Source organism: Scomber scombrus, chromosome 4, assembly GCF_963691925.1.
Source record: "Scomber scombrus chromosome 4, fScoSco1.1, whole genome shotgun sequence".
Taxonomy (NCBI): Eukaryota; Metazoa; Chordata; class Actinopteri; order Scombriformes; family Scombridae; genus Scomber; species Scomber scombrus.
In genome coordinates, this window is record NC_084973.1 from 22,611,176 (window position 1) to 22,626,241 (window position 15,066).

At 39.7% G+C, this 15,066-nt stretch overlaps 1 protein-coding gene across 3 annotated transcripts in view; it reads left to right on the plus strand.

The window, feature by feature from the left end:
* slc23a2 (solute carrier family 23 member 2) overlaps window positions 1-12,515 on the plus strand; it is a 41,623-nt gene extending 29,108 nt beyond the window's left edge. For all 3 annotated transcript variants that reach the window (XM_062418412.1, XM_062418414.1, XM_062418413.1), the window contains 8 exons: window positions 877-1,058; window positions 2,003-2,123; window positions 3,640-3,796; window positions 4,290-4,437; window positions 4,559-4,664; window positions 5,518-5,785; window positions 5,958-6,053; window positions 6,283-12,515. In XM_062418412.1, coding sequence (XP_062274396.1) covers window positions 877-1,058; window positions 2,003-2,123; window positions 3,640-3,796; window positions 4,290-4,437; window positions 4,559-4,664; window positions 5,518-5,785; window positions 5,958-6,053; window positions 6,283-6,560 — 1,356 coding nt within the window. In that variant the 3' untranslated portion in view covers window positions 6,561-12,515. The remainder of the gene's footprint in view (window positions 1-876; window positions 1,059-2,002; window positions 2,124-3,639; window positions 3,797-4,289; window positions 4,438-4,558; window positions 4,665-5,517; window positions 5,786-5,957; window positions 6,054-6,282) is intronic.
* The last annotated feature ends 2,551 nt before the right edge of the window (window positions 12,516-15,066 follow it).

Here is a 15,066-nt window from a genome sequence, read left to right on the forward strand (position 1 = left end):
GATGAGAACATTGTGACTGTATATGGCTGCAGGGCTTGGTTTTCTGTGACAGGAGCTGCTAATTTGCATTAACCTTTTCTGTTTGCGTAAGGCAGTTGAGTAATGGTTTCTTTTTCTGACGCATAAATGAGACTAAACTCAATCAGACTGAATCCAATTGTTGAATGGACCATCGATGGGCTGAGAGCAAGAGCACAGTGCCGGTGATGAAAGGCAAAGAAGAGAACATAAAGACAGATGCAGATAGGAGCACAAACACGATTTTCAGTCTAAATTGTCAGATTAAAAATAAACACTTTAACTAACTCTTTAAGCTCATCTCCAATAAAAAAGACTATATTATGATTTTCTATTACTATTATTTAGCTATGGATTAGAAGTTTTTCATGTAATTTTGCAACTATAGAAAATATACTTTTTAAATTAAAATTTGCTTTTGTCTGCATTTTTTTTGTATCCTTCGCAGTCTGCCCCTTTACAATGGGCTTTGTATATTTAAACTGTTGATATAACAGTTGAGGTTTTAAGTGAAAATAACTTAAAACCTGCAGCAATGTCTAAAGGTCCTCTTCACTGTGCAATTTTTGGGCTGTCTGAGACAAAAGTTGACCATCATGATAGAAATGTGGTCAAATCTAACCAGGCATTCAGCGTGCAATCTGTCTCAAATTGATATCATGCAGTCTGACAGAGATTGTGACCAAGATTTTATTATAGCTGTCTCGCACAATTAGAAATGAGATAAATTTACACGATTGTTGTCGCACTGTTTTAAAGGTGGATTAAGTGGGTAGAGCCACCTTTTGATTTGTATCTAAAACTTTTTGTGTCATGGTCCCTTTTTTCCATCTCTAAATTTGTTTCTTCTTCCGTCAGATCCAAGGAGCTATCATCGTGTCGTCTCTGGTCGAGGTGTGTATCGGGGCACTGGGTCTACCCGGGATTCTGCTAAAGTACATCGGACCTCTAACCATCACCCCCACTGTAGCCCTCATCGGCCTGTCTGGTTTCCAGGCTGCAGGGGAGAGGGCTGGAAAACACTGGGGCATCGCTATGCTGTAAGTCCAGACTCACATGCAGACGTCAACTAAAACATCCTAAAAGTGTTGCTCTCGCTGAAATAAATGTCTCCGTTCTACCTCTGTTTGCTTCGTACTGTATGTTAAAGATTGTCAATGTGCAACAGGGTAGCTGGTTCATTTAGCCATAGTTTGGGGAAAAAAACATACTGAGCATACAGATGGACAACTGTAATGTATAAAGCTGCAGGAAATGAGTTTCTATTAACATTGTAATTATTTTCTTTCTGCTATGAAGCCACTAATGGAAATCACTCAAACTGTACATAAGAAACAGCCAAGTGTTTTTTACTTTAAAATTCATATTCAGGTTTTTTTGTTTTGTTTATGAGGACATAGTCGCTTGTAGTGGATTCTCTTCACACTACTGATTTACTTTGATTGCACCAAACAAAATAAACTTTGAAGATGCCCTCCTTTTAACAGAGGGAACAATAAGTTGTCTGAGTGTGCAAAAAATAGATGTCTCAGAATATTCTTGGCTTTATTGAATGAGCAGAAAAGAGGTCTGAGAAAGAATTTGGGACAGAAACAAAGTGCATATTGGATCACATAGACTATAAAGACACAGCAGATGATTCATGGGGATGATCAACTTCAAAGCTGTGATTCAGGTGGCGTGACATCAGTTCCTGCTGTGTCATGGCTGTTTACACTGTAGCTCGAAGGCTTCCTTTCCCCCCTGGCTCCACAGGGACAGAGGATATGTGCTTGTAATTGCCACTGATTTGCTCTTTCGGATGCAGTTAAGATAATTGATTGGCTCTGAAGCCTCCAGGGTCTTAGTCAGATGCAGGCAGGAGGAAATGCAACAATGTTCATATGGGATAAGTTGTTGCTGAAAATCACATAGCCTTTCAGAAGAAGAAGATTTAATAACACTTTACTCTGAAAATTATACTAAGAATTGTTTCTGTCTCCAGGACTATCTTCTTGGTGCTGCTCTTCTCCCAGTACGCAAGAAATGTTCACTTCCCTCTGCCAATCTACAAAGCAAAGAAAGGATGGACCTCCTATAGGCTGCAGGTCTTCAAAATGTTCCCTGTAAGTACACATCTTCTCATAAACACACACACATATCTTTAGCTTTTTCTCTTTTAAGCAGCTGCAAGCTTTCTCTTTTGTAAATGTTGCCCTCTCTTTTAATGAAGTGACCTCAAGTTTCTTTACAAGTGCCCCCGTGGCTCCAATACAAGCTGAGTTCCCATCAAAGTCACAAATTATTCAAGACAGCTAATCTAATTCTCCCTGGGAGGTTAAGATGTTTTCCCTTTCCATGCCATTGTGCAGACTGTAAATCAGTCTCTTTCTGCCCTCTGGTGGTGATTACATTGAAGCATGAAATCTTTGGGCAGACAAAGAGTATCTCACGGTATTGTTAAAGTTACCTATCAGTCTGTTTTGTTTTTTAATTGTCTCCCCAAAGGTCATCCCACTGCTCTTTTGATTTTCATTGAGTCACTTTTTACACTAAAAATGTTAAAGTGGGCTATCTCTTGTGGCTGCCAACATGCCACAGCCTGGGAAACATTATGCAACATTCTTGACCGTCCTGTTGTCATCCCATGGACCGTGCAACTTTTGTCCTCGTTTGGTTTGACTATTTATTAAGTATAAGGTATAAATTATCACCCATTTTTGTCAGACCATTTTAGCCAAATGCATTCCAATTTATTACCACAGGTTTTACACATATTTTCAAAACTTATTGACAATAGCCCTCATTGAAATTAAAGTATACCTCATTCTTGAATTAACAACTGGTGTCCTCCTGGGTCAAAGTTGACTCGAGGACAACAGGAGGGTTAAGCCATTTCTTCACCTATTTTCTCTTTTGGCGCCTACAGACTGAGATTTCAACAATCTTATTTTCTTATCTTATTAAGTTTATTGCAAGCTATGTTGTGCGACATGAGTCTAATGAAATTCATGGCATCAAATTTCATATATGTAGACTGTACAATGATCACACTTACTGAATCTTAAGGCACGTCAGAAGTCATTGCACAAGAAAACGTCACCAGCCAGTGTCAACCACCTGTGCTGCTATAGTGGTAAACAGTGAAGCAAAGCAAGAATCGGAGGTCCATGCTACTTACTTCTTGGCGCCATGATAACAGCTAGAAGACACATTATCCAAACAAGGCTTCTGCTGGCACGACTTAACAAGATTTTCTTCTTTGGAGTCCCAATCATTTAGTTTTGCTAGTTTTACCTCCGTCATTGTCGATCACCACATAATTTCACGCTGCATTCCTATTGGTTGGTTAGTACACATAGGTCATAGCAGCAGTCACATTGTGAGATAGTCATCCCAAATTTTTGAAGTCTTTTATCGCAAGACTGTCACCCCGGCCATCTTTGAACCTCTCCCACAGTGCGACCTAGGATCACTGTTTTGGCGCAACGACCAAATATATCGCCACATTTCTTTCATGTCGGTCATCATTCACTTAGGACTGCCCAAAATCACACAGTGTACACCTGTGCTTGAATGTTAAAATGTGTTAAAAGTATGATTTTTAAAAAAAAAAAATCTTTTCATCTCTCTTACACCCAGATCATCATGGCCATCCTGGTTTCATGGCTGATGTGCTTTATTTTCACTGTGACGGACGTTTTCCCACCTGAGAAGGACAAGTACGGTTACTACGCCCGCACAGATGCACGTCAAGGGATCATCGCAGCTGCACCGTGGTTCAAGATCCCATATCCGTGTAAGTGTGTTTATGGAAATTGGCTGTAGAAGAGGGTTGTCAGTGTTACGCCTCATCTCCTTTTAAGCTTTAATCGTTGCGGCTGCAGGTGTCAGGACCTTTTCTTACACGTCAGATTTGTTGCAGTTCATTTTTGTGCTACACATGAGACGAAAGCTTCAGAAATATTGCTATACTGTCACTTTGGTACAGATTTTACAACAAGCATTTCCCTGGATTTAGACTTGCCCACATTTCACATATTCTGATTCTTGGCGATTTAATACTCACATAGTAATGTGACATAGTCAGGAGAGAGGCAGATATAATTGATGTAAATCACACTGAAAATCATCCAATCAAATAAAGGAGTTTAAAGGTGATGTCTGAAATTCTGACAGTGACTATAAGAGTTGTGGTGATGAGGTACAGCCTAGGTATTTCCACGTTCTCTGTGTAGATGCAGCTGTTTCTCAGTTTTAACCCACACTGTGTTTTTTTTTTACCTCTGCAGTCCAGTGGGGATTTCCTACAGTAACAGCTGCAGGTGTGATCGGCATGATGAGCGCGGTGGTTGCCAGCATCATCGAATCGATTGGCGATTATTACGCCTGCGCCCGTCTCTCTTGTGCTCCACCACCTCCCATCCATGCCATCAATAGGTAAGTTTAATTTCTACTCTTTCGTATTCTCTTTAATATGCCAGCTGTTTGCGAGAAATGGGCACGAGCAATTTACTGTCTGGAAGATACTGTAATTGGGTTGTTTATTTTCTGTCTGTAGGGGGATATTTGTAGAGGGTATTTCCTGTGTGCTGGATGGACTCTTCGGGACAGGAAATGGTTCAACCTCCTCCAGTCCAAATATAGGCGTTCTGGGTATTACGAAGGTAATTGACACCATCACTTAATTAAACTCTTTTTTATTCTTTTTTATGTATGACAATGTTTTTACATTTCTTTACTTGCTATTACTGTTGTTCTTCACCTTCCTCCCCTGCACTCACTTAAGAAGTCATAACAGTTTTACAATAGTTTTTTGTCCTTTTTTAGAAATTATAGGTGTCTATGGCATTTGTCAGATAAATAAAGCAGCAACTAAGAACATTACAGTTAATGGCAGAAATCAGACATTGTAGCACTCACCAGAATATCATCAACATTTGAAAATCAAATACAAGAAAATGCTAATGATTCTTTAATTGTGCAAATGAATAAATAAACTCAAGTAAACCTAACAATCCCCAACCAGTCTCCACCCCTCGAAGTGTCTAGTGGCCTTTTCTTGAAGGGAGAGACTCTCTCTACCATGATATGGAAATATCTGTCACCATGGATGCTTACTGTATATTACGTCGTGTTCATCTGTGGATTTAGCATTAACTATAAGCTACATTTAGTGCTCTTGTTTCAATGTAATATATAGGTACAAATAAATCAAATGTATGTAGCTCGGCACAAAGTGATGGTACTTTTATTTAATGTTTTTAAACCCACAATGAAAATGTAACTCAAATACCTCCGTTATCCAGCACCTGTGCTTCCACTCAGGGGACATAAAGAATGACAAGTCGACACTGACAAACACTGTCTGTTGGAAGATTTTATTTTATTTTTTAACATGCCGAATCCTCCGAACGTGCAAATGGGGGCAGAGCAAAGAGGGAGCTGAGTTTATCAAAGTGTTATGACGCGCTCTGACTGGCTCCCTAACCTCCTGCTGATCTCTGATTGGTCCTCCAGGTGGGCAGCAGACGCGTGATCCAGTATGGAGCTGCCATGATGCTGCTGCTAGGACTTGTGGGTAAATTCAGTGCCCTGTTCGCCTCTCTGCCTGATCCTGTCCTGGGAGCTCTTTTCTGCACCTTGTTTGGCATGATAACGGCGGTGGGACTGTCCAACCTGCAGTTTATCGACCTAAACTCCTCCAGGAACCTCTTTGTTTTGGGCTTCTCCATCTTCTTTGGGCTGATGCTGCCGAGCTACCTCAAACAGAACCCGCTGGTCACAGGTGAGTGGAGGGAGAGAAACCCACATGTAACTCTTTCTCAACTGTAGCTGCTCCAGCTGCAAATCCTCCAACATATGAGGCGATTTCTTTGTTAAAGTTATGCTTGATCCTCATGGTCCAGTACAAAGACATATTTCAGTCAGTGACCTTTTGTTATGTTTATCTTTTTCAGGCATTGTTGGGGTTGACCAGGTGTTGAACGTTCTCCTCACCACTGCCATGTTTGTCGGAGGCTCCGCTGCTTTCATTTTGGACAATACTATCCCTGGTGAGGCATTCAGTGCACTCTGCTTCACACTTGGTGATATTGTTGAAAGAAAGAAATCCTTAAATAAAGTATGCATTGTGCTAAAATGTTTAGGGTTTACATGATATTGATGGTACTGTAACAATATATATAAAATATTATAAAATCATAATAATATATATATATATATATATTTCTTACTTCCTAATTTGTGGCCATCATAATTAATCTCACCCTCCTTTCTCTTCAGGTACTGCTGAAGAACGAGGCCTCAGGAAGCTGAAACGTGGCTCTGGTCTCAGTGCAGCAGAGCTGGAAGGGATGAGATCTTATGACCTGCCATTTGGAATGGATTTCATCCGTAGACACCCCATCTTCAAATACATCCCCATCAGCCCCACCTTCACAGGCTATCAGTGGGGGAGGCTACGGGAAGCCTGCAGCAGCAGGATGGGACATGGGGATGCGGTGAAGGGAGGAGGAATTGGAGGGGAGGGTGGAACATCACCGGGGGAGAGTGGGGTATAGCCAATGGGCTGGACCTGAAAGATGCCAAATCTGGCTGAATTTTGGGAGCGAGGGATCGTACACTAAGATAAAAGGATGGGAGTTTGGAGGACAGAAATGGTGCAGGATTTGGGATCGTGTGGAAGAAAATGTGACGCACCAACCCTTGTCAGTTTGTGTTTTCTTTAGCTTGTGTCAGTCTTTTCCCACTTCCCACTATGCTATTTTGAGCATGCCATTGCAAGTTCACAGCATGCTGTAAAAGATGTCACCATGCGGAGGTTGGTTGGTGTGTATGCATGTGTGTACAATATGCAGCCAGAGATCACGGGTTTGTGCGTTAATTTATGTGTACTTTAATCCAGACGAGAGACAGATGGATGTCAAACAATCAAAGCTGAATGTTTGATGATTCATTAATTCGTAATCACTGTTAACTTGTACTGCCCGAGTCATTTTCATAAAACCTATTATGTCAATTAAGGATTATGCAAAAATTCTGTATGAATCATTTGCCTCTAGACTTGTTATGCAACCATGTTAGAGATACACACACACACACACATGGACACACACCAACATCCTCTCCAAAACTAGCTTGAGCGCTTTAATGCAAGTCGGGTTCTTTTAGGTTGATGGAAGTGGTTTGTCAGGTGCCCTTAGCCACACACAGTGATTGTGAAATTTGTTTTTACACTCTCTGCCTCCTGATTCAGAATAAGAATGTCACTCCACAGCTCACCCCTCAGAGACGTATTTACAGCACATCACGTCAGATCATGTCGTTGGGGGGGGGGCTAATATTCACCTGATGCCCTGTGAGAAAGGGCAAACAGTCAGTAACATACCAGTTTACATCTCTTTACTGTGACAGTATTACTCAGCATTTACTAACACGACCCAAACTCCTCCTGAACACACCATCATCTCATTTGGCAAATCAAATGGGAGATAACCTGATTTTATTCATTATGAAAAATGAATTTGGCCAGATTTTGATTTGATAACCTGAATTGTCTCTTCTAATATATGTACGCACTTGCATAACTGAATCTCAATGATCCCTTTACTGTTGTGATGACAGCAGTATGTTTGTGAAAGCTACAATAATGGCACACAATAATGCTGAAATGTGGCCTTGTCAGATAAATTACAAGTCCTGTGTGCATAAATACTAAGCTTAAAAAAAAAGATATATTACAGGAGAATTAAATGTTTTTTGATCCCGTGACTGTCGCAGAGCTCCCTGATCATCTGTGTGGATTATCTGTCACAGTTTTACATGGTCACTCATGCCCTGTTTTTAGCTGTAGCGTTAATATAGGATCTACAAAGACTGCACCATGAATAATATGCCCCTGCAATTGTCCAAACCCACCTGGTGTTTCCATTTGTGATAATAAGTTTGCTGCAAAGAAGTAATGGTGATGATTTTGTTTGGAAATTCAAAGGTTGAAGGTGTTGTTGATCTCATTCTGTTAGATTGTCTAGATTGTCATCCAGCATTTGCCATTAACAATTTTCACTTATTCAGTGGTGTTGACTTTCCCTTACATTCCTCCTCCTCCTCCTCCCATCCTTAGTCACCCATACGTCTCCCGCTCTCGTCCCACTTCATGTGTAGTTTACTGCTGATGTTTGTTACAGGTCATGCCTGTTTTATAGTTCAGGCTGTGGCAGCACATTTGGCACGTGAGGAATCCCTCAGTCTCAAATGCACCTTATTGACGAAGTTGTGCCACCCCGATAGATTCCGATTTGACCGCACTGTGTGCCTCTGCTGTTTTTCATTAAATTGATACTACTTCATAGTGGTTAAAAAAAATACCACAGAAGAGTTTGCAAAATGTTGATTTTATAGAAATAAAAAGTAGCACAATGAGAAAATTAACAGCTAAAAAAGTACAAAATGTTTAGTCCAACTGAGATGTTTACTAACCAAAAACCATACCAATTACCATGTACCAAAAGTTTTCTTTTCAACTTACTTTGTAAAAGTAAATTGTCACTATCAAGAAACGTGATTACATTGAAATCTCACCCCAAATTTCCTCACATCTCTTGTGTTAAACCTATTTATTTATTTATAAGAAGAAAGTTGATGTTTGATTATTTGAAGCAGGTTTATGTGTCTCTTGCACAATAGTGAAAGTATATTTATTAGTTTATTCGTTCGTGCCCTGTTAAGATTGCTGTGACGATTTACCCCCTCCTGCCCTTGGCCTCAGTGACAGTCGGTGCTTTTAGAAACACACCTAGAGAAAGTAGCTTTTCCTAAAGGTAGTTTCTGGCCTGAGATGTGAGCTGCTGCTATTTCATTCCATTTATATAATGTTTTCCTTTTAAACACAAAACACTTATTGAACTGGACAGTTGAGTCGAATTTCAAAAGTCAGGGCCTTTTACTACAAGTACTGTTTGCACATGAAAAGGTGCCAAGAACATCAGGATTATGGTGAATAATATTCACTAACCTGAAACTCTAAAATATCCCTAGAGTGCTTATCCAAATTTATAGTAAAGTATGAACATTTTTTGTTTGTTGACCTGAAGACAAGTGACTGTAACACTTGGATACTGAATACTTTTGGGCCTTAGTCGTTGACCTGGCTAGCTTGTGACAAATCTAAAACCTCACCATCATTGTCTAAATGTTGGCTGTGCTCAGGACTGGCAGCGGGACAGCTGTAAAAGCAGTTTTACAATGTTAAATTAGCAGTGTGTTTACAGGCACATCGGCTGATACCTTGCTCCGTGAGAATGGATGAACAAGTCGAGGTCTTCCCTCTCATAGGAGTGAAGGGAGGTTTGATCATTTTCAGCACCTCTCGTAGTGATCTGTTAGTACATGGCCTGCACACGTAAAAATAATCACATGCACAGTGGTGTGACCTTGTTTTGTCATGTCATATTCATGCAACCAGCGCTTACATCCTCTCTCCTCACACTTTTTGTTTGTTTGTTTTTTTTAATGCCCGCACCCCACAGCCCTAACCCAGTCCTGCAGTGAAAATATATATTGGTGTCCTCTCATGTTTGGTGTACCTGTTTTCCTCCCCGGGAATTCTTACTGTTGATGTTTCTGAATGCAGGAGAAGACTTCGGCTGGCCACCTTATTTAAGAGCCTGTTGGTCATTGGCAGCTGAGTGAAGTTGTCATAGAAACCTGATGAGCATTGGAGGTCTTTATCTGTGCCTACAAGCAGCTTCCTCCTGATTGGAGTTTTGATTTTCATTTAACGGTCCTTAACACGTGTTTTTTTCATGTAGTCATGATAGAATTGGTCTACTTAACAACATATTTTACAAGTCCAGACCCTCTACCTTGAGGGTTTAAAGGCTTGCATTACATACAAGTCAATTTAGGCAACAGATGGCTCTTGATAAGGTGGCCACAAGGTGTAACACAAAGACATCAGTCCCTTTCAGTTATTTTGAAGGGGGTGCTACCTGAAGAATATACTTTTGTGTATTAAGTGTTTTATCTTTTTAAATGTTTTTGTTTTTTTATACATCATTTTTATGTTTTTGCTAGCAAATATTTGTAAGAAACAAATTATAACTTTTAATCTTAAATCATGCTGGAAAACGCACCATTTTGTTGTACTTTTATTTAAAAAGTAAATACATTTTGATCCTATTTTAAATCCGTGGTTTGGTGGAATCATTTGGTTTGTTTGTTAGGACCTTTTTCATATGTATTTTTTTACTCTTAACATTGCTTTCTGTCCATTTTAACACATTACCGGTATAAATCAAAGAACAAGCTGAGAAACTTTAACTAGATGTAAAAACAAAAAAAAACAATTAATAAATGTATATTTAATGGAGTAAAGTTTGCTAAACAACCTGGAAGAGAAATTGTGTAAACTAATTGTAGCAACAAAATGTTCTATTCTTTGTTCCTAAAACTATTTAATAAGATGTTACAGAATGAATGCAGTCTTTTGTCTTCATTTTTTTCACATGGAAAATCAAGGAAAACAAAAACAAGTTTTTTAGGTTTTGTAAATGCACAACTTATTTTCATCTCTATCTCTCTCATCTCTGGCATCATTGACTGTGCCGATGTTGCACCAAAATCCGCCATATTCTGTGACATTTGAGGTTCAACTCTGGGTTGACCAAATATTACAGAATCCTCATATTAATCTTTTAATCTGATATCTTGTCAAATTCACTTTTCCATAAAGAGACAAGCTTGCCATTGGCTACAAACCTATATGGTTGCTGCTTTATATGAAATGTCAGTTTTGGATTTTTACCTTGATATAGACAACTACAACTCCTATTTTGACATTTTTATTTCAGAACGAGAGCCACTATTTTCAGAATTATGTTATTTTGCTGCAACAGCCCTCATTTAAAATATACGTACAGTACCAATCAAACGTTTGGACACACTTTCTCATTAAGGAAATAGGAAGGTGTGTCCAAACATTTGACTGGTTCTCTATAGTATTGGGGGTTGTGTTTTGTTTTGGTTTTTTGGGGGGTTTCTTGGTTTGTTTTTTAGTTTGTTAGAATGTTGGTTTTCTTATCAATATAGAATGAATACAAATAACTCAATTCAATGTTCCAGAGCAAGACTTGGTCAGAAACCATAACAAACAGACCACATCAGGCAAAGGGTAAAGACAAATATTTCTCTGTTTGGTCCTTTCTATTATTTTGTCAGACACTTATAATAACAATCAGAGCCTTTCAGTGGCCAAAACAAGCCGTTATAGTGGACACACACTGATGGCACACAGTTGCTCCAAGTTATTACATTGCTGCAGCACTGTCGCTCAATACTGGACTAAACTCAAAAACTGTTGTCCCCATTAGTTGCTTAGTAACAAGATGGGAAAATAGGGTCATGTTTTAACCCCTGTGACCTGAACTTTTGTTTGGTATGCATTTTTAATTTCTCCTAGATATTTGGGATTAGTAGAACCGGATAAGTATAAAACTAAGCATCATCTTTAAACAGGAAATAGTTTTTGAAAAAAATATTGTCCTGTACAATGGGGACAATGGGTTTATTTTACTGTTTAACAAATAATTCACCAGTGTATAAAGCTATTTTTTTCCTTACATTTACTCCAACATTAATAAAGTCCCAATGTCCTCAAACAAGTACTTCCTGATTAGCAGTGTCGTAGCTTGTTGTTATTGCTAAAATTAGTTACATTTGTACAGCATATCAAACTACAAACATTGTTAAGCATAAATATACAAATTTCAACCATAAAATTTGAAAGGTTTTGCACCTGGTCCACTTTTGTCTGGGGATCGGCTGTTGATTGACTTGGCCAAGATGCCTGCCATCTGGTTTTCACAATGATTTTTACACTGTATTGTGCTTTTGCTACCACTAGGTGGCACAAAAGTGTGCACGAACAAGACAATAGGTCAAAGTTAAGCAGAGTGAAGTGTAAGCAGGGGCATAGCTAGGGGGTGGCTTTTGGGGTTGCAGCCCCAAATGTTTTCTTAAAAGCCCTGTATCTTCAACCAGCTGCTAACTTCAGTTGAGACAGTGTTACTGAGTGAAATGTTAAATAAAAATGAATGCAATATTTTTTGTTTTCCTTTTCGTCTAATGCCTTATTTATTATTTTATATCTATGTGCACTCTATTTGGAAAATAGTTAGGACCAAAATAAATCTCTACTATAACTAATGTTTGCAGTAGTCATACAATGCAGTAAATTTAAATTCTGCACAAGTGAACCATCCAAAAAAATACTGGCCTTGGCTCTGGGCTTAGCCCCATACATTGTCAACTACTAGACCTGCCCCTGAGTTTCAGCTCCAGCAAACCCAAAATGTAATGTCCCCATATGAGGATGCAGGGTCGCAGGCAGTTAAAAATAAGTTCCCTTTAGGTTTATCATCATTTTGATTTACCAAGAGTATCTTTTTATTTTTTCTGGCTGACCTGAGCTTCCATACGTCCCACATATTACATGATTAGCGTTATTAACCTACACTTTTTAAGTTGTAAATGCCTTTCTTATAAAATAAAACTTTGACTTTAGTTTAATAAGTTGTAGTGTTTTATTCGCAGTTTTAGTGAATTTGGTCTCCATTGAATAACACCGAGTGGACCTGGTGGTGTTGTGTTGGGGGTCCTCTCCTCTATTGTCTCCATGAGTTCATTCATCTCCTCACGCAGTGTGAACAAAGGGGCGTCAGGGTCGCTCTCTGATTGGCTGCCTGCTGGGGTCGCTGGGCCGCGAGCTCCGCCACAACAGATGGATCCCTCGCGCTCTCCTCCTCCTCTGGATGCACGAGCCCCAGTGACTGTTGCCAAACGACAGGATCGCGAGACGAAGGAGAGAGAGGAGTTTACCGTTAACGGGAGGTGCAGACTGAACGGAGAAAAGAAGGTGGAGGAGGAGAACCGGAGAGCCTGCGTCCCCGGGTTCGGTAAGCCGAGAGAGGAGCTCCTAAAGTCGGGCAGGAATCAGACAGCAGCGGGTAGCTAAGTAGGCTGATCATTGATGTGTCGATAGCGTGACTGTTTGGTACAAAACGAGGCTTAAAAATGTTCCCGACAACATCAAATGTGAAACAGCAGCAATTATTTCGTCTTATAAAGGCTTAAACGCCACCCTAACGGATTCAAAATGTCACATTTTAAGGCATATTTGGCGCATTTTTATTCCCAAGCAGTGATAGTGTGTATGCTCCAGAGCACTAGTCTCAATCATGACCAGAAATGGATGGAAACTCCACATATAATCACATGTGGGCTCCACATGGGAGAATGCATAGCTATGTATTAATAAAACAGGGTTACATAACAAGCAGTTAAGATTCCTATCAGCACACACACACACACACACACACACACACACACACACACACACACACACACACATAAGCCTGGCTAGACAGAGGCAGTGCTTTGGTACAGACCATCTGCCCCCAAAAAAGTGAATTCCTAATGTTTTGTAATCTACACCCACTTTATTAGATAGTCCTGGCTAAAGGCTAAAACTAATGCAGTCTAATACAACAGATCATGCAACAAATCCTGCTTTCAGTAAGGTTATGATGTTCACTTTTTTTGTTGAAACAGTTGTTTTTGTTGTTTTATTGACTCTTGATTTGATTTTGATTAAACTTTACAGGCCATTTTGGAGAGGTCTTTCTAATATTTAGTCAATCATCATTGATGTAAAAGAGGTGGACAAACTATTAGAAACAGCTGCAGCTCAAACTACAGCCTCCAAAGTGACCATAAAGTTGAATCAGTACCTCTTTATAAAAAAAACCCAGATCATTATAACCTTTTTATGGTGGTATATATCCCACAGCTGTTGTATCAGACTGCATTTGAGCTACATGTCGCTAATAAACCAGCAACAGAGATTTCTCCTAATCTTAAATAAAATATCCAGCAACCAACAAAAGGGGCAAGAATAGTTTCAGCATGACCTCAGAAAATCTGGAAAACAGATTTAGATTGAAATCATGGCTGGCGAAGCTTATGACAGCCGCAATATGTCTTAACAAGAAGTAGAAAAAACAAACACATACTATTTTTGGCTCAGTGTTCCTGAGCTAGTTTCTGGACCTCAGATGTTTTTGGTGTTGTTATGACAATGGTGACAATAGCGAAGCAGAGCAGTAGTAATGTGGAGGCTGGAGGCTCAGTTGTGGTGATGGTGGGTGGGTGTTTTTTTTAAGTGAAGAGGAGATTTAAAGCCATTCATCTTCTTGGCAAAAAGTCAGAGGCAAGGGGGCAGAAAACAAGTATGTGTGTGTGTGTCAATGAGAGAGTCGGGGGGGAAAGTCAGGAAGTTGTGGTCATGAGTTTTAATAGCATAGAGAACGGCTTTTACTCTTTCACAAGGGAGCAACGGAGGAGACAGAGGAGAGGGAGAGAGCTGGATGGGAAAACCAGACAGACGGCGGAGAGGAAAGAATTTCCTAATCAGAAAAATTGGATAGCTACTAACAAGTAGAGTCACTGTGGTATGAAACATCTCCCAGCTGAAGATACACATAAAAAGAGGAGCGGGGCGGCAGGGAAGGGGAGGAGACGGAGACCAAGGACTGGTTGACATTGTAATGAGCCAAAGGGGAATTCAGGGAGTCAATGAGATCTACATTTGGACTGTTTGTCAGATACAGGAAAGAGCTCCCTGATCTGAAAACAGGACTGGGTCAGATACGGGTCACTTCGGCTGCATTTATATGCTGCTGTTGGCTCCGAAACACAAAGCGGAGGGAGCCGTCAAAATTCCACATGTCTAACAGATTATTCCCACAGAGACAAATTCCTCTAGTACCACAGATATTACTGTTTTGGTTAAAAAATAAAGATTATTTAAACCGTTTCTATGATATTTATACAGTTTCAAAGGCTTTAATCTCGAGGAGTAGTGAGCATTGTGTACAAAAGGTCATGACACTGTTTAAGTTTGTGTTGCTTTTGCTTCATGGTAACTATAAAAGTCCAGTTTTGGTGTTTTTTGACTGATGGAAAACATGCTCTGCTGCATTAGTGTTTAATAGTACTGACAAAAATAGT